A 22,868-nucleotide genomic window follows, 5' to 3' on the forward strand; every position below is an offset into this window, starting at 1 on the left:
TTCTGGTAGTTCAATGGGTGGCGACACTGCATTGTCATTAATTTGGTGTTCTGTGGATTTCTATCCACGAAGAGCGTCATGTCATACGTTATAATCGTTGGTCTTCGTTTCTTACCAATTTCGTACACATAACCTCTGAATTTTAAACAGAAAGATTTAATGCGGATTTTTTAGTGTACAGTTTGTTATAATATATTGTCCATTTCCTATTTGACAAAAGTAGGTATCGTTACACACAAAAAATGATCAAAGTACTATTTGGTATTTGTAATAAACTTAAATACTTCGTTGTTTTTAGGTTACCAAACGTTTGGTTAAGGAATTAGACTAAAGAATTGCGTTTTCACTGCTGAGGGTAACACCAACACAAAGGTCTACCGGTATTTAGTTCAATTGTATTTTTAAGGTGAAAGTTACTTAATTTACATCAAGATGTCTGCTGCTATGCCAATAAATCCAAAACCATTCCTTAATGGTCTCACAGGAAAAGCAGTCATAGTAAAACTAAAATGGGGCCACGAATATAAAGGCTACCTTGTTTCGGCTGATGGATATATGAATTTACAATTGGCCAATACTGAAGAATATATTGAAGGAAAACCTACAGGTACAGTGAATTCAATGTAGTACCAGTACCTATCAAAATTATCTTTATTGTGTTTTTTCTATGTCTATTCGCCACTTTTTATTTGTTAACCTTATAGAATATGTGCTAATGTCCAAAATGATCATAAAATTTTTTTAAAAAGCCTTATAATTTATATGGCAAATAATTCCTAGATACAAAAATGGATAAATGCTCATTTGAAGATTGAAATACTAGATGGAAAGAGATAAAAATAGCCAATTTAATTGTGGGTCTATAATTTGGTTTGGGATTCTGTGTTATCGAGTTTATTTTTGGTCCTTTTAGCATTATTGAATATATCTGGATGCAGTGTGTTCAACTTTTATGGCATTTTCCTCTTGTTTCATTTGTTGTTTTTTTTTAATTTTGATTATGAATTGGTTTGTTTTCTGAATCAGTTTAATTGTGTTTAACAGTTCATTGTTTTGCTGACAGCATATTTATCGTTTTTGGACTTTATTCATCAGACCCCTTAACAACTTTATTTGTAGAGTATATAATTATCTTTTTTGTTTGTTTTATGTAATATTTGTGTCATACAATATCATTTAACAGCCTTTTAGTCTCTGTTATCTATATTTCAGTATTATTTCTTTAATTACTATGTCTAGTGTTCAGTTCCTAATTGATTGTCCAGTTTTTTATTTTAAATATCACTTAAAAAGGATGTTTTTTAATCCTTTGGCCTTTGGAATGCCACAATACAACATTGGCGACCTTACAAAGGTAGATGATAAAGAAGAAGACCATAGACGAGATGGGTAGATGACAAAAAGAATAGCCAGAACAAATTGGAAGTATGTTGTTTAGTATGGAGATCAATGGAAGGAGTTTGAACCTGAAATTATTTGCATCAACCAAAATAAAAGGATTGTGAGAAAATCGACTTTTTGATTGTAGTATGCTTTGATATACTCGGTTCGCTATCTCCAGTCCGAACTGTCTAGTGAATTTAGTAATTAATTTTTTTTGAAGTTAGATACTTTTTGACAGACTCGGGTGGCTGAAAATTACTATACAACCAAGCACACATACTTATAGCTAATATTAATAGTAAACAAACTAAATAGTATATAAAATAGAACTTTACAAATTACCAACAATCAATATTTATTTATTTGCACCATATATAATAAATAGTTATGTTAAATTATAACAACTAAAATATATCTTTTAAATATATACTACCCAAAATGTTATGGGTTTAGTATACACTTCCACTATTTAGAATAATTCTTCTTTTTTCAAAGAAAGAAGTCTGCAATAGTAGTATACTTGAGCTATTAATACTGAGAAGTAGGAATTGTTGTGTTGTAGGTTTCCTACAATGAATCTGTCAAAATATGCCCGAGCTAAGCAAATGGATTATATAATATAGAGCTTTGTGGTTTTGTAGTACGCATACATTAGAGAATTTTAGTTTTTGATATGTTTAAGTTATATTTGAAATAAGATAGGTAAAAGCTTACATCCTTGTTATCAATCTTTTCTTGTTTCAATATCTACTGTTAAATTTCAGTTTTGTGTAATTTTTGCCATTTTACTCAATAATATATATATTTTTAGGTACCTTAGGGGAAGTACTTGTTAGGTGTAACAATATTTTATATATCAGAGGTGCAGAGGATGATGATGAAGAGGGAGAAATGAGGGAATAATATGTAGTTTATTGTGTATAAGTTATAGTTTAATCACACTCATACTTTCATATTGAAATGTCAAAACATTTTTTTATTATTTATAAATGTATGGATGAAACAAAGAACGTTGGTGTACTGTGTAGATTTAATAACTCTGTTCTTAACTGTTTTTATGATTAATCGTTTTGAAAATATAAAATATGTTCAGGCCTTATCTTAACTAAAATGTAATAGTCCTTACATACCCCTTTTCTTACCTAGTTTTAAGAAGAAGACATGTTAATATGCAGATATGTATTTGTAATATTTTATATGTAGATTAATTTAGGTTAGGTAAGGTTGTATTACATTCATAGACATATAATACAAAATAGACTGCAGGGACTCCTTTTCCTCTGTCGTATTGGGGAACAGGCTGGTATTTCAACTATATCTTGTATTGTATGTTTATGATTACATTATTTTCAAATTGGAAGTTTTTATTTCTATACCTAAAAATGTAATATTTTTATAATATCAATTACACGTGAAATAAATAGTTAAGTAAGTAAGGGTTGTTTCTTTTTTATATTCGTGTTTTTAAGACTAATAGAAAATAGATTTTTTGGAGATCTAAAATCATGTATCAAAATTTCCCAAATAACTTACAACATATGAATATAGATTATTACAATCATTATCATTATCTTTGCCTCTATAGCCATGTTGCTTTAGTAATGCTCTAATCATCTTAACCTATCCTCTGTCTGTTTGGCATTAATTTAATAAGATGATTTACAATTTTATCCTCTTTTGGCACCCATTCATGAATATACATTTTCTTATTTCATTTCTGCTACATGTATCTATTGCTGTTTTTTATTTTTAGCCGCTAAACATTTACAGCATAGTTGGCCTTACACAGTCTTGTAGTCTATTAAATTTCATTGGATTTTTTTACACACCAATCACCACTCATATCCTTCCATTTTATGCACTCTACTCTATTAAAAACATCCCCATCTATTTCACTTCTGTTCTATAATACTGCTCCTAGGTACTTAACCTTCCACTACACGCACGCGGACTGAGAGTTCGCGTTTGATTGAAATATATAATTTCTCGCATACCTCCCACTATTTTCTGTAGCCGCTTTGTAAGTTTTCATCCACTCAGCTGCTTGTAGCTTTATGTTAGCCTAGACTGAGAAGTTTATTGGAGTATTTAATTAACAAAAGGTAAGATCATATTTTTTTTTAACTTCTCTATTATTCTAGTTAGTATGTGAGCATATATTTCCATAATATTCATGCGTAAATTAATCTTTTTCTGCATAATCGTACAATCAAAATCACTTCTTTTTATAAACAAATAATCTTTGTAAATAATTAGAAGGTAAGGCAATTGTTGACTAAGTTTATTTTTTCCAGATGGCGTCTTACGAATCAGAGCAGAACCGCCTTCAAAAGTTGATGCAGGAAGCATTATTAGATGATGAGGAAGAAAAACCTTTCTATGATGATGATGATCACCAAGAAGAGGATTATGTAGAAGAAAGAAGTGATAATTCAGTGAGCAAACAAGATATTTCGGATATTGAAGTGGAAGCATTACAAATCAGCATATTGCTCCAACTGCACCCAATTATTCCTGTGAAAGAGATACATCACCTACAGAAATTTCAATATATATGAAATAAACAGAAAAAATTATTTTTTAAACTCCAAAAATAAAATGATGAAATAATAGGTAAACCCGAAATCATAATGGATTATAACAATACTAAAGGAAGTGTTGATACCATGGACAAACTGTATGTTGCCTATAACACTGTAAGAAATACCAGGAGATGGCCAATGGTAGTTGTCTATTCGATGCTAAATATTGCAGGTATTAATGCAAATGTCATTTTTCATTGCAACAATCTCGGTAATGGAACCAGCAGAAGATTTTTTTTACAAAGTTAAGCTAGACAATTAGTTGATAATCACCTTTATGCTGTTGCTACTCTTTCTTCTTTACCATCATCAATGAAATTAAGAATTACAGTTACAGGGACGCTACAGTTACTGCGACAGAAAAAAGACTTTTCCGACCAATTATTCATGTGTTAAATGTGGAAAATATATGTGTTTACAACATTGTACAAATATTTGTAATGCATGTGTATAACCGTTGATTGAACGGTATAACATGCAAAATAATTAATAAATCAGTGTTTGTAATAGTAGTGCATTTTATTTTATCAGAAAAATTTTTTAGTCCGTCTCATACTTTCTATTTCAATATGCGGAATTTTGAGGAGCGTGTATTCAGTATAAGGTTAAAACTTTTTTTTTACCAAGTTTGAAATATTTTTCTTTAGGGGCCTCTTCATACTATTTCGGTCATTTTTTGTTTTATTTTTTTTTTTATTAAAAAAAAAAGTTGCATCCACCAAAAGGTTATTAGTGACCGAACAAAATATAAATAACAAAATTAAATATGTAACTACAAATTATAGAAAATGTTTTAGATCTTAGATATTTAACTATATATATATATATATATATATATATATATATATATATATATATATATATATATATATATATATATATTATAAATGAGTTGGGAGATATTATATTTCTCCCCCCTGTCTTCAGCTTGTCCTCTTTATCCACATACGTCTCTTGAATGAAAACTATGTATGTCAATAAAGTTATTTAAAAGTATCTTTAATAAGTTTATTTTGACCTCCAACAAGACAATTTCCGAAGTGGAAATTGAAACATCAAAATAAACTTTTTTACACTAAATTGTAGTTAAATAGCAATAAAAATAGCAAATATTATTAAAATGCCACAAGAAAATAGCTTCAGAACAATATACCCATACCATAATGGGACGATCATGTAGAATTATTGTATAGTGAATACAAGAATAGGAAAAATAAAAAAATAGCTGTTTTCTGGTTTTTGGACGAAAAAAAAAACAAGACAGCACACATAAAATTAAAAATATATTCTTCAGAAGGAATAATTTATCCCGTATCTTATCCCTACACATTACTACTTACTGTTGAAAGAAACCCAGAAAAAAAAACTTGAGACATGAACAGTATCTTAGAGGTTTATAGCCTAGAACAGATTTAAATAGCAATTAAGGGTTTAATAATAAGCAAAATCCTCGAATTTTATAGACTAAAGTTTATTCGTTTAGCAAATTCCCATCTGTAAACATGAGCACGTGTTGATATTCACCCTCTGATTCGTCAAAAGGCTATTAAATATAATTTATTGCCTTAAGCCAGAAGGATTCTCATGTTACAGATCCAAACTTGCCAGTCTGTTTAAATTCAAATTATAGCGTGTTGCTTTTTTATTCAAAATGTTTATTTTGTTATGTATCTCTCAGTTAATGAATATTTTATTTTAGCACATTTTATATATACCTCAGTACGACCCTGGTTGGCTTTCACGTGCGTTTGTTGACGGATGGGAATATGTAAAACGAATGTAGTTTACTACTATACTATAATGATTTTTGAATTAATAAGGAAACTAAAGCAATGTAGTGATGATGTAACTTATTTTTCAAACATTTTCCGTAATTAATCTTATTGGGCAAATTCCTTCAAGATATAAAAGGCCAATATGAAAAGAATACGAAGAGAAACTATTTGAAGACCAAAGAGATAACATCTTTGATCTAGAAGAGGAGGTAAGTTATGGGCCAAGAATATTACAGCAGGAAGTTCATTTTACAATAACACAGTTAAGGGATAGTAAAGCAACAAGCCCCGATAATATACAAGCAGGACTACTCAAATTAGTGGACAACGAATCAATAGCAACAATTACAAAGCTTCTCAATAACATATACAACTCTGAGCAATACTCATGAGTCATCACCTTAAACTTTTCCTAAAGATAATTCATATTAAAATTTACAAGCTGAGTCAAATTTCCCTCAACCAGTTCGGGTTCATAAATGCTGTTGGTACGAGAGAGGCTCTGTTTTCAGTACAGGTTTTATTCCAAAAACGCAGAGGCGTCAATTGCGATGTATACTTATTTTATTTAGTTCAACGGTAATAAAATACAACAAATAGTAAAAAGTATAGATTGACACATCAAAACAATAACAAATAAACAATTAGACAGTAAAAATTTGTAGGTACATTAAAACAGTACATCACAATAACGGGGGACAATTAATAACGTTGATTAGAATTTTAAACAAAAATTGATTACCAGAAAGCGTTTGATCGACTACCGTACGTAAAGATGATGCAAATACTGAAAGAAGCAGGAATTGACAACAAAGATGTGAGAATAATTCGAAATCTCTACTGGAATCAAACCGCAAGTGTCAGAATTGAAGGTGAGCACACCGAATACGTAAAAATCATGCGTGGAGTGAGGCAAGGCAGCATTTTATCTCCTCTAATCTTTAATATCTATCTTGAAAGAATATTTAGGTCAACTTTACGTCAACCAAATCACAGTAGAAAGAGTGAAGCACTACAACTACCTCGGTACCAAGAATTGTCAAACAACCAGGAGATAAAAAAGTAAGAATGCTGCGATGCTACGTCTTCTATGTTCTGTTTTTTGGTGTTGAATCGTGGATATTGAACGAAGATATGTACAGATATATAGATAAGAGATTGGAAGCGTTTGAGATGTGGCTGTATAAGAGAATACTCAAGATTCCGTGAATTGACCGAAATATAAATGAAGAGGTTCGCAGAATAATGAGGAAAAGCCTAGAGGTACTGAACACTATCAAATCTGGAAAGCCACTGGACTTCGGACACAGTAAGTGAAGTGAATCCAGATATGCCCTTTTTCTAGCCATCCTGCAAGGAAAAATATTTGGAAAGCGAGATCTTGGAAGAAAAAGAAAAAGAAGAAAGAAAAGAAATACTTATCACGATTTATTTTTTTAAATTCTTAAATATCCACTTAAATTTTTTTAAACAAGACTGATCTTAGTTAAATAGCATATTATATGTTTTTTTAACCAATGTTCAATAATATTTTCTTGCTCTTATGCCCTTTTCTGCGTTAGATAACACATATTTACACCTATAAGTATGCAAATAAATTAAACTCATTTTTTTCATTTTAATAATATCGAATTTAATATTAAGGGATATAGCATGATCCTGAGAATCTCCATTTCCAACGAGAACAATATGATCATTATTACGACAGTTTGAATGCTGCACAGTATGTTGACTTGTTAGCTAATCTCCCCCGAATGACAACCATTATTTGTGTTGCGACCCCAAGGGTGTATTATACCTATCGTAGCAAGAGTCAATATAAATTGTCGCAGAATATTTCAGCACTTGCTTTTTAGATATTTGGCTTTAATAGGCAAATAACAATATATAGATTGATTATTCGTAATTATAAAATGTATTTATATGTGTATTAACAAAAAAAAATTTTGTTGTTGTAATTTTAAGCAGTTTTTTTAACCGTGTTTCAAATTAGATTTACGTTTTATATTTTTAAATTAAATAAAGTATAAATGAGCAAAAATGCCACTAGTGGCGTGGTTTTTATATAAGTGTTGCCCCTTCTCTGTATTGGTTGCAGCTAGGGCATTAGCCACTGATATAGTTGTGGTAACAAATATACTAGAACATTTAGATTTGTAGGTTTTGATAGTTCTGCTTTAAAATATAGTGCGGGAGCTGGTTGTTCTGGTAATTAAATATGTAAGTAAAAATATTTATCTCTTAGTGGAGAATGGTCCACAGTGAAACATTTTCTGAGGACATGTCAACAGCGTTTTGCATTTTATCCCCGCCATAATGTGGTCTCAACACGTCGTAGAGTCTACCAGCAAATCTTAGCTTCAGACTTCAGAGCTTCAGACCTTCAGTTCGCTTGTTTGCTTTTGCGTGTCAGCCGGTAGTGTGATTTTTGCTCCCTAAAGTAATTATATTGTTCCGATTGTTCCTCACATCGACCTATATTATTCGGTTGTGCATTGAGTTAGTACTTTGATATTGATGGTAAGTAAAGCTTAGGTATTTTTGCATGTAATTACGTAGCGATGTTATTTTTATTTCAAATAATATCACACTTTGGTGAAATTGTACCTGTCGGGTATAGTGAGACAATCCTTAGTAGGGCAGACTGAGACTTATCTCACTGTACCCCATCGAGGACGTTAGTTGGATAATACAAACTCATACTATTTGTTTCTTTTTTTGTAGATCATGGCAAGGAATAGAAAAAATGAAAGACTAACGTTGCTTCTTTTTCTGACAGTCAAATGAGAGAAGCTGTGGAATTAGTTACAAAAGAAGGATTTTCATTGCGAAAAGCAGCAGAACTGAAGGGGGTGTCATTTCAGACTTTAGCACGGTAGATTATAAAGGAAATGAGGATTGATTAGGTTTCGCGTAAAAGATTTTATTTTTTAAATAAACAATAATCTTTCTATTTCAGATACGTGAAGAAATAAAGGAATAACCCTGATACCGAAGTGTAATTCCTCAATCGAAAATCCAACAATCCTGTTGTTCGATGACCACAAAAGTCCTCTTTCAATTGAATGTGTAGATTTAGCCAAATCCAATGGAGTGACTATTTTAACCTTTCCGTCCCATTGCAGTAATAAACTACAACCATTAAATGTTGGCGTTTATTTTTCATTTAAGGCTTACTATAACAGAGCTGTCGAGTCTTGACTCATGCACCAGCCCAGAGTTCCAATGACCATATACGATACACCAGAACGTATTACGAGAGCATTTCAGCATTCAATGACTCTTATTAATATAACATCAGGATTCCATAAATCGGGTATTTTCCCTTATGATCGGGATATTTTTGCAGAAGAAGATTTTCTTCCTAGTTCCGTCGCAGATCGGCCTGAACAGTCAATATCTTCAAATGATACTGTCGAATCTCTAGTTTCAGATTCCTGCACAAATGACAAACATGGAGAAAAGGATCCTACTTCGAAACTTGATACTGTGATAACAACACTTACTATTGACCATAAGAGTTGCGAAGCTACCCCAAAGCCGCTCCAAGAAAACGGGTGCAGAAGAGAAAACGCGGAAAGAGTTTCATTCCAACAAACACTCCAGAAAAAATTGAACTTAAATCAAAGAACGCCGAAAAACGCAAAGCTAGAGCTAAGACAGTAAAAAAACGATTTATCGAATCCGAAAATAGTTCTTTAAGTGACCAAGCAGAATCCCTGAACATCTCATCTGAATATGATGCCGACTTTGATGCTCTAATAACAGGATTCAAAGAATTGGATAGAAATGCAGTCATTGATGACTATGTTCTTGTAAAAGTCAGTAAAATATTTTGTTGTCAAAGTTTTGACTAATCTTTCCGATGATTTCGAATATGAGATCAATTACCTGAGCAGAAAAAATAAGTCGAACAAGTTCTTTTATCCAAACGTTCCTGAAGTTGTTAGTGTTTTATCGCAAGACGTAGTGATGATTTTACCTGGACCAGTGTTATATGAAAAACCATAGAGGCAAAATAATTGTGTTCAATTCGAAGTGGATTTGGACGCACTACATGTTCAATGAACGATGTTTCGTTGTGGACCACTGTGGGACACAGTGAGACATTTTGTAACGTCAAAAAGATTTTTTTACACTTATGTTTTTAAGTTCAAATCTATTTCTGTTGTGTATTTTTGTAAAATAAAGGCCAATTTACAGGATTATTTGTGTGTTTTCAGTATATTATATAGAAAAAGTTGTGAAAAAATCTTAAATGACTAAAAACCGTCTCACTGTGGACCACTCTCCTAGACCAAAGAACTAATTTTTACTAAACACAAAAATTACCTGAAATTAATAAAGATGTAGAAGATGTTTAAATTTAAATATAACAGCAAAATTAAAAATAAATTTAAACCAAATAAAAAATACATTAACAAATTGAATGTGTACTAATGTCATCAATTTGGTTTAAAATTTTAACAGCAGTAAATCACAGGAGTCAAACATTACAGTGCAATCAGATAACTATGGATATGGAGATTACAAATATATCAGGGCTTCTAAAAGATTTACAAAAAATAAGAGATTCATAGTCTTCCATTGTTGAAGAATTTAAATTAGTTGTCAGCAATCATTGAATAAATCCAGGATCCAGAAGAAAAACGGCACAAAAAGCCTGTGAGATTTTTTGATCATTTTCCTGGGTCTATATCAGCAAGGAAAAGCTAGTTTTACTAAACTTGGACGGCCAGATTTACCATGAGCAGCTTGAGGGTTTGTTGAAAGCCAGATAAAGTCATATAGTAATGCTGACTATCCCACCTCACTGCAGTCACCGAATGCAGCCACTTGTTTTAACATTTTTTTGGCTATTCAAGGCTCAGTATGCTCGTGAATGCGATTTCTACATGACAGACAAGCCATAAAGGAGAACTGATCTATTTCGCCACAATATTCGACGTGATTCAATTAAACGGTAGAGCATTCCAGAAAGGGGCAGTAGATAAAGCTGCCAAAAATTTTGAAGGAAGTGGCATCTATCTATTTAACCCGGATGTTTTCGAAGAATCTGATTTCTTGCCTTACTCCAAAAAAGAAAAAAGCTTAGCAAATATTTTTAAGAAGCCACTTTTAAACACAAATAAAATAATGAGGAGGAAGAAAAGTGGAAAAATGATTGAGAAAAGTGATCAAAGGAGCAATAGTGAAAGCGACAATGAAGACGATTGCCTGTGCATTTCTTGTCATAGCACCTACATAGAAAGCAAACAAGGCGAAGGATGGATTATAACTATTAAGAATGTGCGGAGGCAGAAGAGGACGATAATGAGTTCATCTGTGAATGGTGTTTATGTTAACCATCTCCATTACCTTCTTACTTATTTTTAATAAGGTGGATCTACTTGCCCCAACATATGGGGCATGGAGGACCACATGAGACATGGAACAATTTTATTATTTTTTTTTCTTACAGATTTTAAAATTTATTTTCCATTTCGTAACAGAATAAAATATTTATATCATAGAGTTACACAGTATTTTTTTTATAAGTATACCACAATAAACAGAAATTATAGACATTTTGATTAGCTGGTCCTCGCTGCCCCGGTCTCCCCTACTTGCTGTGTTTCAATTTAAAAGCATTCAAATCTTCTTTACGGGTACTTTTCTTTCAGGAATTACATTCACACCGGCACTGACACTGGCACTTTCTTCAGAATCAGTGTTGTTATCGTACGGAATATTTTCAACCACATTGTCCCACAGACGCCACACGGCTATTCAAAATAACTAAATTTCAGCAAACAACACTCTACACTTTACAAACGAACTGCTTTCTAAACACTTCGCATACGCAACCGGTCGGTTGTGAAAGAGAAGGTATCAAACGTCGCTGCATTTAAAGCGTTCTAGAATATATGAGTGGCTCAGAACCTGAGGTGACTATACAACAAATTCACTCTTTTAAGATAATTGAGGGTAAAGTTAATCGGTTATATAAATTTCTAAATAAAGTAACATAACTACATTTTGGGGTTTTTGTAAAAAGGAAAAAAATGTTGTATAATATGCGTTTTTCGCACTAACAAAACTGAAAAATATTGTGAACCGGAAAAAAAAGTATTACTCTGTCTCTTCCTCTTCCTCTTGAATCTGTGCTAGACCTGTATCCATCTCATTGGTACAGTTGAGAGTTTTAAACTAGTCGTGGTGTATAGGAGGCACGTACTTTAACAATGATATTAGATCTTTCTTTTTCTCTACTGTTATCCCTCTTCCTTCGGGAAATAATAAATCTAACTTCATGTATGGATTTGTTGAAGGACGGCCACGTACCTTTTTCATGAAGTCTACTTCAGAAAAATAACTATCAGTGTTATAGTTATGTATATTTAAAATACATTTTGCTCGACTCAGATTGTCGTAACTGAATCCAGGATATTTTTAGCCATTCTACTTTTTCTCCTGTAATTGCGTTCTTTCTATTTACAATGTCGTGCTCCAATTTTTTGGTACTGAAAAAATCATTTTTTTCCATTTTATAATTACAAAATTTAGGCTCCTTTTTCTTTGAGATGTTTATTACGTTTATCCAGTCGTCTGGCATAAATACATTTTCTTGATATTTTTTTTCCTTGTCAATGACAAAAAAATTTTGATCACAAGTTGAAAAACTGTGTCTAGACACAAAATTTTTTAGATTTATTTCCTTTCCATTGTTTCTTTGCATTAGAAGTTCTACAGCAACTTCCTGGTTTGCATATTTTTGGACAAACAGTCTTACCTTTATCTGAAACATGTTGTTCCCCCTTCATAACTTTTTGCTTTCTTACTAACTTTTTGGACAACTTAGGATTTGACTTCCGTTTTCGAGTGTTGGACGGCGTTTTAGATGTCACACGGTCGTTGTCATTATCTGAAATAAAATAAAATAAAAAAATGGTATTATTAAATTAAAGCCTATCGTGAATCATCTAATTTCTTCAAAAAATTCATGATAACGTAGAGGCAGAATAGCCTATACAACAATATAGGTATTAATACAGTTTTTTAAAGAAATATTATTAAAAAATCATTTGGTCTGGTCGCTAATAATACAAAGTACATACCTGTTGTCTCACTATCACTTTCACTAGGCTTATACTCTTCTTCTTCATGAAAATCGGAAAAAGAATCAACATCACTCAACAGCTCGGCCATCTTGAATGCTGTATAGGCTCGTCTGGCGGTTAACGGAAGTGATATTCGTGTTTTGCAATATTTTTAATAGATGGCAACACGGGTTCTAAAGTTATTTAAAGTATAGGCAAGTGTGGCTTTTGTTTAGAAAAAAATATAATTTGCAGAGGTGCACTGAACTTAAAAATTACTATGTTGGATAGGCACATCTGGGACTGAGCCACTCATATTATGTTACTTCTACTAAACTGTATGTATGTATGTAACAATTGTTCCATTTTTTTTCCATTTTCTAAGTTGATCACGTGCTCTATTTTAGGTACAATATTACAGCTAAACGAGTTATATTACCGCTGAACACGTAAAGTGTAATATTGTTTGATATGCCTAAATAGGGCATTTTCCGCAACAGATTATGTTTATCTGACGTGATTTATTTGGATTAGATCTTGCAACTACTTTTAAAATCCTTTCGGACGCATTATTAATTCCAATTGACTTCTAAATATCGATTGGCAGTTTCCTATCTTCAATTATTTTATTTTTAGTTCCACAGATTTAGACGTCTTCACACTCCTTATACTTATCTCCTAATATTTCTTTCATGCACTGCATTCAAACTATTTTCTGTAGGTATATATTTTTAAAAATGTTTGAACTGTTTCGATTTACATCTTGTTTGTCTTCCAGATTTTCGCCTCCTTTATTACACCCTTTTTTGGAATTTGTTTAAAATATTTTAGCTTTAGTTATGCACTTGAGATTGATTTTTAAAATTAATTTCTTAACAGTTATTAAATGGTTAATCGAAATATCAGTATATACCACGAATAACATATTCAATATCGAAATAGGTAACGTTTCCCGCATTTATTGCAGTCAAGTGCATTTTACTTCTGTTTGAACAAATACAATGGAAACTATTTCCTAATTAGAGCCGGATTCACATTCACGCCGGCGTCGGTGAGGAACGAGCATCGGCGTCCATTCCCCGACCCACCCCTTTCCCTTTTGTCCAAATACGGGATTAACAAATGTTAGGTTAAAGGGTTAATGTGCCTGAAATTTTAATTGTGAACAAATAATTGAGTATTTGTTTTGTGTTTTCGATAATGAGGTAACGTTCGGATCGGGAAAACTTTTTTGACTTCCAGTGGCAGAGGATTCAGCTATTGTTTATTACATTTTTGATAAAAAATAACTTCAGGCTACTCTACCAAAAGAGTGTAGATCAAAGTAGTTTGATAAGATGATAGTTTGATAGTTTGATGAATAAGAAATTAAATTTCAGTACTTGCAAAGGGTTGTAAAAATATTTTGCTTTAATTCTTCCTGGTACTTATTTGTTTTACCAAAACATACAATAGTAATCTTCTCTTTTGAAGTTTTATCTTATTTGTTTTATTGTTAATAGGAAAGTTACTCCACTGTTATAGACAACGTTCAAATAACATATCTAATAGAAAAAGCACTAGAAGAGAAAATGCTCGGTTCAGCCATATTAATGAATAAAGCGCAAGTCTTTGATAGATTATGACATAATGGTTTCATTTATAAATAAAAAAGAATATTTCAAATACTAAAATCCTACATCTAAAATAGATTTGTTTGGACTCAAATAAGAGGACGTATAGCCAGACCTAAAAGACACGAGTACCATAAGGTGGTGTATTGGGGCCGATACTTTACCTTTTATACACCAATGGTCTCCCTCACTTGGAAGAAGATATAACAGTGATATTTGCAGACCAAAGCTGTATTATCAATGGACTAAAATTATATAGAAGCTGCACATAAACTGCAGACTTTAGTATATAAAATAAAAGATTGTATAAAAAAATCGGCTCTTGTTAACATTATCAATAAAAAAGAACGGTACCAGCCTACTGTTGCACATTCTGCTAAATACATGGATTATATTTAGACAAGAAGCTGTGTTGGAAGATATGAATTACTCCAAATCATATTGGAAGGTAAAGTGCAGGCCAAAAGATCAGTAGATCAGTAGTTCAAAAAGAAACATCTGAAGATGCAATGACAAGAACAGTATTAAAGTAATCCAAATGATAGATAGTCCGTTAAAAATGCCAAACATTTACAACAAAAAAACTAATAGAGATTTTGACCCCTTAATTATGAAACAAGCCGTTGAGGCTGTAATAAAAAATAACTTGGGTATCAGGAAGAGCGCTAAGCACTATGGGGTGACCAAAAGCCGCTTAGCAATTTACGTCAAGAGCGCAAAATTAATTGACTACTTTCCAGCGTGTTCAAAAGGTAGTAGGCAAAAAGGTGAACATCAATAGGAAAAGTCGTATTATTTGTGCAAATGGGAATGCTTTACCAACAGTTTGGATTTTTTCGCGGCTAAGATTTGATGTTTTCAGAATGATGAAGTCAGTTCCTGATGACGGACCTTCAGGTTTAGCGTATCCCAGCGGTTGGATGACACGTGAAAACTTTATTCAAGTTTTAAAATGTTCCCCAGAAAATCGGGGTTTGCTTGTAATGGACAACCATAAGTCGCATATATCCTTGGAGGCCGTGTAGTTTTGCAGAGCCAACGGAATCGTAATTCTTAAGCTTCCCCCGCATACCTCAAATAAACTCAAACCTTTGGATCGAACTGTTTTTGGTCCATTTAAAACTTTTTTAATCAGGCAGCAGATTCATGCATGCTTTCTCATCCTGGACAAACCCTAAGCATATACGATCTACCTTTGATGTGTTTTCAGTCTTGGGACAGTCTAATTCAGTTAGTATCAAACCTGGTTTTCGATCTACAGGGATTGTTCCATTTGATAAACATATATTCTCTGAAGAGGATTTTCTATCTTCATCTCTCACAGATCGTCCTATACCTGACAATATGGCTTCTGCATCTACAAGTTAGGTTCAAGATCAGGAAATTTCAGATCCGCCACCACCTAAAAACAACTCATTACAAGGTACACATAATTTTATATCTCCAGAACTTATTCAGCCCTATCCAAAAGCGTCTGCTAGAAAAATTTCTAATAGAGGTAGGAAAAGAGGCCGATGTGTGATTGCAACCGACACACCGGAGAAAAATCTACTTGAGGAAACTTGGAAGGGAAAAAATATAGCCGCAAATACGAAAAAGAAACAAGTTAAGAAGAAAATCCTACAGGAGGAATCATCGGACTCCGAGAGTGATGAAGTAGAGTACAACGATAATTCGTTGAAATACAGAATTACAGAAATACAGAAATTTCTAAGGGCGATTACATTATTACCAAAGCTTTTGGGAAAAACGTGTTAGAAATTTTGTGGCAGTAGTTGATAATGTGGATCAAAATGATTGTGAGGTCAGATTCTTAAAGAAAAATATGCCATCAAATAGATTCAGTTTCGCTTCTGAGCCTACAGCTATAGTGAGTATTAGTGACATTGTAGTAGTTCTACTCCCTCCAATTAAAGATAATAGAGCAAGATCTGATGGAATGTTTTATTTTAATACAGATTTATTACAATACAATTTACATTAATTATTAGTATTATATCGATTTTGTAAGCGTTTCTGAATATATAATAGTTTTTTAGCTTTTCTTAAAAATAAAGATTGTCTTGGCGAAATGCATTGTCCATTATCTCCTTTATGGTTGGCCATAGTCTCCTGTCTGATGAGATAATGGATATGATGGATGAAAGACGTAAATTCAAGAATAAAAATGAAGAAAAATACCAGCAGATCCACAAAATCATAAGAACGAAAATTCGAGAAGCCAAAGAAAAATGGTTTTCCAACGAATGCAAGGAAATAGAACAATACGAACGAAAATACGACAGTTACAATATGCACAAAAAAATAAAATCAATGACAAACAAGAGGAAATTCAATAAGTCACCCAACAGCATAAAAGATGGCGATGGAAATCTTATCTCGGAGCCATCAACGATCTTAGAAACATGGAAATCATACATAGAAAAATTATTTGCATCTGACAGGACTGATGATCACCTATATAGAGAAGGAGAAACAGGACCTTCAATCCTTAAATCGGAGATAGAAGATGCCATTGCAGCACTAAAAAACAATAAGTCAGCAGGTCCGGACAATGTACCCTGCGAAATATTAAAGATCCTATGTAAATCAGACAAACAGTTCCTTGATAATCTAGTTGAACTTTTTAACAACATATAATAGCGGTAAAATCCCGGAGAACTGGCTGCAGTCAACATTTATTACAATCCCGAAGAAACCAAATGCCCAGATCTGTGATGACTACCGGCTTATAAGCTTGATTAATCATGTCACTAAAGCGTTCACTAAGATCATTCATAGAAGAATATATGATAAATGTGAGTCAAATATTGATAGATCGCAGTTTGGCTTTCGGAAAGCACTTGGAACTAGAGAAGCAATTTTCGCTCTCCAGGTGCTTATACAGCGGTGTAGAGACGTTGATAAGGACGTGTATTTGTGCTTTGTGGATTTTAGAAAAGCATTTGACAATGTCAATCATGAACAATTGATAGATATTCTGCGAAAGACAGGTATTGACGACAAGGACATTCGAATTGTGGCAAACCTATACTGGGGTCAAACAGCAAGAGCAAAAATTGGCAACGAACTCACTAAAAGTGTGCAGATCAAAAGAGGTGTCCGTCAGGGTTGTATATTATCCCCACTTCTATTCAATATTTATTCCGAAGAAATATTTAATAAATGTATGGAAAATGCAAATGAGGGCATAAAAATAAACGGCGAGTTAACGAACAATATAAGATATGCCGACGACACGGTGATCCTTGCCAGTACCATAGACGAATTACAGCAGGTAATGGAAAGAGTTTATTCAATTAGTGAGGAATACGGCCTGAGCCTCAACTTCAAGAAGACAAAGTGGATGCTGATAAGCAGGAAGCAACAGCCTGCTCGACAGTTACGGATAAGTAACATACTAATTGACCATGTAGAATCTTATGTGTACCTTGGCACCAACGTAAATGCAAAATGGGAACAGGCCACAGAAATTAAGGCGAGAATAGAACGAGCTAGAGCAGCATTTAGCAATATGAAAAAGCTCCTCATAAGCAGGGATTTGTCTCTTCCCCTAAAACTACGTCTAGTTAAATGCTACATTTTTCCGATCTTACTGTATGGTGTGGAGGCCTGGACGCTGACGGAGACGCTCACGAGAAAACTAGAAGCATTCGAAATGTGGGTGTACCGACGCATTCTTCGTATATCCTGGACCGAACATGTCACCAACACAGAGGTAATCCAAAGAATCGGAAAGGAGAAAGAAATCGTGAATACAATTAAACAAAGAAAGCTTGAATATCTAGGCCACATATTGAGACACGATAAGTACCGTCTACTGCAATTGATTGTCCAGGGAAAAATAGACAGTAAGCGAGGGCCAGGCAGGAGAAGACACTCGTGGCTCCAAAATCTGAGGAAGTGGTTCGGGCTCACATCGGTCGAACTATTCAGAAGCGCCGCAAATAAGATCAGAATTGCCATGTTAATAGCCCACGTTCGCAACGGACAGGGCACTTGAAGAAGAAGAAGAAGATAGTCTCCTTGAGGGTAAGGAGACTATGGACAGAAGCACCTCTGTGAGTTATAATCTCCCACAAGGACTCAATTTAACACAATGAAAAACTGCCTAGACGTTAGTTAATATGTAATGTATTTGGTAAAATATAGTATGCGCTTAAATTAATTTTCTAATCCTTGTTTTGATAGTATATCTAAAATTTGTCCAAAGTCTCCCAGGCCTCCCCTATATTAAGCAAAATTAATAGCAACAATATGAGATAATCGGATGACATGACAACTAAAAAACCTGTAAATACTCGTAGAGTTTTCTGAAAATAAATTTGTATCCCTAATTTAGTTCTAAATAATCTCTTAACCTTGTATTATTCTTTATTATTTATATAAATTCCGTTCAATAATGGATATAAAAAAGATACGTTCAAGAATAGAAGCAAAAAGAAGACGATGTTTATGCTTCATAAGATTAGAAAAATTCAAGATTTAAAAAACAAGAGCAAGAGATTATACATATTTATTTCCGAACATAACGGCAACCCCCTGTGACATGCTAAGATGCAAAAATAAAACGTAGGAATACAACTCTTTTGTTTACCTATGAGAATTTGAATATTCCATAGTGCATTTACATTTGCCGGTTAAAACAAGGGTAACTAATAAACACTAGTTGCACAAAATGCAAAGTCAGACATCTACTTCGATTTTGCTTTATTTCCCGACGTTGTTCCGTATAAGTTTATTGCAGAGTCAGGAAAAACGCAACTGCCAGTGGCGTGCCGCAATCGATTTTTATTATCCGTCGAGATTCATCGGCTGATAATGCCATTGACCTTTATTTCTTTATTTTATGTTAGACACGACCTTCTTAGTTTGAATTTATTTCTTTTTTTACAGTGACAGAATTAACAGAAACTCGGTGACATTATGCTTTAGATAATGCCGCTATCAAAAATATGTGTTTCTTTGGGAACTTTTAATCCTTCTATGGGAATAAAATCTAAAAGGGAAAATGTTTTTACGGTTTCGGTTTCAGATGGGAAGTAGTTTTACGTCCTTTATAGGACGTAAGGCATACGATTACTAAAAAATATGCTTTTGAACTATAAAACGGTTAAAACTTTTAAATGAAACGAATCAGTGTGGTCTATAGCAGTGATTCCCAACCTGGGGGCGATCGCCCCCCGGGGGGCGATTTGAGATATTCAGGGGGGCGATAGAGCGAAGGGGGCGATATGGGGGGCGACAGAGAAAAGGGAGCGATAAGGGGGGCGTTTAGCATCCGGAAAACGAGAAATGGGTAATTGAGAAAAATAAGAAAAGAGAAAAAAATATAATACTTTCGATCGGATATCCATAGGATAATAAAAAGTAAATATATGTATACCAATGCAGGTAATAATAACACAAACATCTCGTCTAGTCACAGATCTTGTCGAACACGAGGCGTCACAATATTAGAATCATTATTAGTCACAATGTTAGAATTCGGACAGAGATGTCGACGCGTGGCAATATAATTATTTATTGAGAATTGCAAGATAGTGTTTTTATTCTTTGCCTTCTCAATAAGTTGTAATTAATTACTCTTTTGTTTTGCTCTCAAAATGTCAGCACCTAAAAAAAAGTGCCGGCAGTACTCAACGGAGTATTTGAAATATGGATTCATTGAATTACCAGGAAATAAGAATCTACCATTGTGTCTTATTTGTGCAAAATCTTTGTCAAACGAATCCATGAAGCCGCCTCGTCTTATGGATCACTTGAAGAGGATTCATCCAGAGAAGTCAGACAGACCCGTCCAATATTTTGCGGTGAGTAAAAGTCTCTTTTGTTTGTAGGATGTAATTTTTCCATGTACAATTACAATCATTGAATAGTTTACAGACTTACGTATTTAGGAGCCTATTTTTTTAATTTTTACCCCGTTTAAACGCTCCTTTTACGTCAAAAGTATTACAATGTAAAAATTAAAGTGTAAACTATTTAGTGATCGTAACTGTACCTAGGTATCAACATATTATAATTATTTTTACTTTCTATTACCAAAAGTCAGACTGAAAGAAAACCTTTTTTAAACTTTATTACCATTACTTATAATAATTAAAGTGAATGTGTATTTCTTTCGTTTACAGGAGCTCAAGGCAAAGTATGAAAGGCGAGTTATTGTTGGGTCATTGATTGCAAAAGCTACCAAGAAAAACGACAGGGGTTTACTTGCTTCCTACAAGGTATCATTCTTAATAGCAAAAAGTGGCAAGCCGCACACAATTGGAGAAGAACTCATCCTCCCAGCTGTCAAAGAGATAGTTGATACTATGTTGGTACCCAGTCAGGCCAGCCAAGTAACAGATGCAGTTCCTCTCCGCAATAATACTGTCTCCAGAAGGATTGATGAAATGGGAGCGAATGTCGAAGATGTTCTCTGCAACAAATTGAAAAGCAGAGAGTTTACTGTGCAACTTGACGAGAGTACCCTGAGTGACAGCATAGCTTTGCTGCTGTCATATGTCCGATTCATTGACGACAATGGAGAAATGGCCGAGGAAATGCTATTTGTTAGAAGTCTGATTACTGATACAAAAGGATCTTTCATATTTGAAGTCATTAAGAGATTTTTTGAGGAAAAAGAGATTCCCTTATTAAATATGATCGCCTGTGCTACTGACGATGCAGCAGCAATGACAGGACGCCATTGAGGATTTATTGCACATCTGAAACAAGCAGTACCTGGAATTTTGTGTGTTCACTGCGTCATTCACAGAGAGCATTTGGCAGCCAAGAATTTGAGTGGGAGGTTGCACGATTCTCTTCGACTTGTCATAGATGCGGTAAATAAAATTAAAGCAAAACCAAAGAATGATGGAATATTTCGTACACTTTGTGAAGAAAATGATGAGATATTTAATACATTACACATATTTAAGGCAATTGCTTAAGGCGGTTCTTCAGTCTCATGGATACTGTTATTGCATTTCTTAATACTACTGACCCCACACTGAGTACAGAACTACAAGAGAAGCGAAATGACATCGCTTACTTATCAGATATTTTTCAAAAATTAAAGGAAATGAACCTGCAACTACAGGGCAAGAACATAAATATGGCCAAAGCGAAGGGAGTAGTCGGAGCATTCATTGACAAACTATCTATTTTTGAAGAAAATATGCAGAGAAGAGAGAGAAGAAAATATGCACCAAATTCCCCAACGTGAAATCTTCTTGTGGTGATTCGGAGAATCTTCAAACATATTGCCTCCACCTTCAAACACTGAAAGAAGATCTGCATCCCGAATCCAAGATTTGGCTAGTCTGAAAGTGCCAACTTGGTTTATTAATCCTTTCAGCGTGGAAGTTTCAACGGTATGTTCTTCTCTTCATGATGTTGAAATTGAAAGTTTGTTTCGGGAGTGTGGGTACGAAAGATTTTGGCCGCGGATAAAAGAAGTGTATCCAATCTTGTGGAATGCAATCAAATTATTATTATTGGCATTCCCCACAACATATCTAGTGGAGAAAAGTTTTAGTTCTGTGTGTATATTAAAAAACAGACAAAGAAATAGGCTCGACATAATAGAAAGAGGGGATTTGAGGTTGTTATTAACCAACATTGAGCCAGACATAAAGAAATTATATGAGAGACACCAGGCCCAAGGAAGCCATTAACAATTCTTTTACACACATATAACCATTTATCATTTTACGAAATGTAAAAATAAATAAATATGGATACTTACCTTTTGTATAGATTCATTATTTGTTTCAATTTAATTGGGTGGGGGGGCGATTGTAGTATTTATAACTGGTGAAACCTGTCTAAGGGGGCGATCATGGGAAAAAGGTTGGGAACCACTGGTCTATAGTGTAGACTGACTTTATTTTGTTCCAAAAGTAAATACAGTTAACAGTTTACATTGTACCAACCTTAACTTACTGTAAATGACATATAGCCCTAATATTTAAATTTTGTTTAGTTGATATCAATATTTCAACAAAAACTTGATATTTTGTAGGCAATGGAGTGAAAACATAAATTTAGGACTGCTAATCCAAATGCAGGTAGATCTGAGAATATCATTGTTTCAATTTTGCCAAGAATAGATTATTACTATTATGAATACATGGTTCAAATTACAGAAATCAGACATGAGCTTACTCAAGGATATAGAAACGAGACACAAGATATCACAAGAACTTAACCACGAATGTCGAGAACTTAAAAACAGACAAAAGGAAAATGATGTACCAGAAGAATCCGTCGACTTAAACCAAATATGGAAAGAACTTAAGACTGTATTTCTAAAAGCTGAAGACCACCTTAAATACACGAATCAAAGAGGCAAGAAACCATGGATAACCAATGAAATATTAGAAATAATGAATGTGAGATGACAACACAAGAAGAAAGACTGGAATAAATATAAAGAAATACAAAGAC

At 33.5% G+C, this 22,868-nt stretch overlaps 1 protein-coding gene across 1 annotated transcript; it reads left to right on the top strand.

Moving 5' to 3' along the window:
- The first annotated feature begins 61 nt into the window (after positions 1-61).
- SmF (small ribonucleoprotein particle protein SmF) lies at positions 62-2,819 on the top strand. The gene is made up of 3 exons (XM_072533035.1): positions 62-219; positions 299-607; positions 2,195-2,819. Exons 2-3 carry the CDS (start codon positions 433-435, stop codon positions 2,284-2,286), a joined length of 267 nt encoding a protein of 88 aa, XP_072389136.1. The 5' UTR covers positions 62-219; positions 299-432; the 3' UTR covers positions 2,287-2,819.
- The last annotated feature ends 20,049 nt before the right edge of the window (positions 2,820-22,868 follow it).

The sequence above is a fragment of the Diabrotica undecimpunctata genome, chromosome 1 (assembly GCF_040954645.1).
Source record: "Diabrotica undecimpunctata isolate CICGRU chromosome 1, icDiaUnde3, whole genome shotgun sequence".
Classification (NCBI taxonomy): domain Eukaryota; kingdom Metazoa; phylum Arthropoda; class Insecta; order Coleoptera; family Chrysomelidae; genus Diabrotica; species Diabrotica undecimpunctata.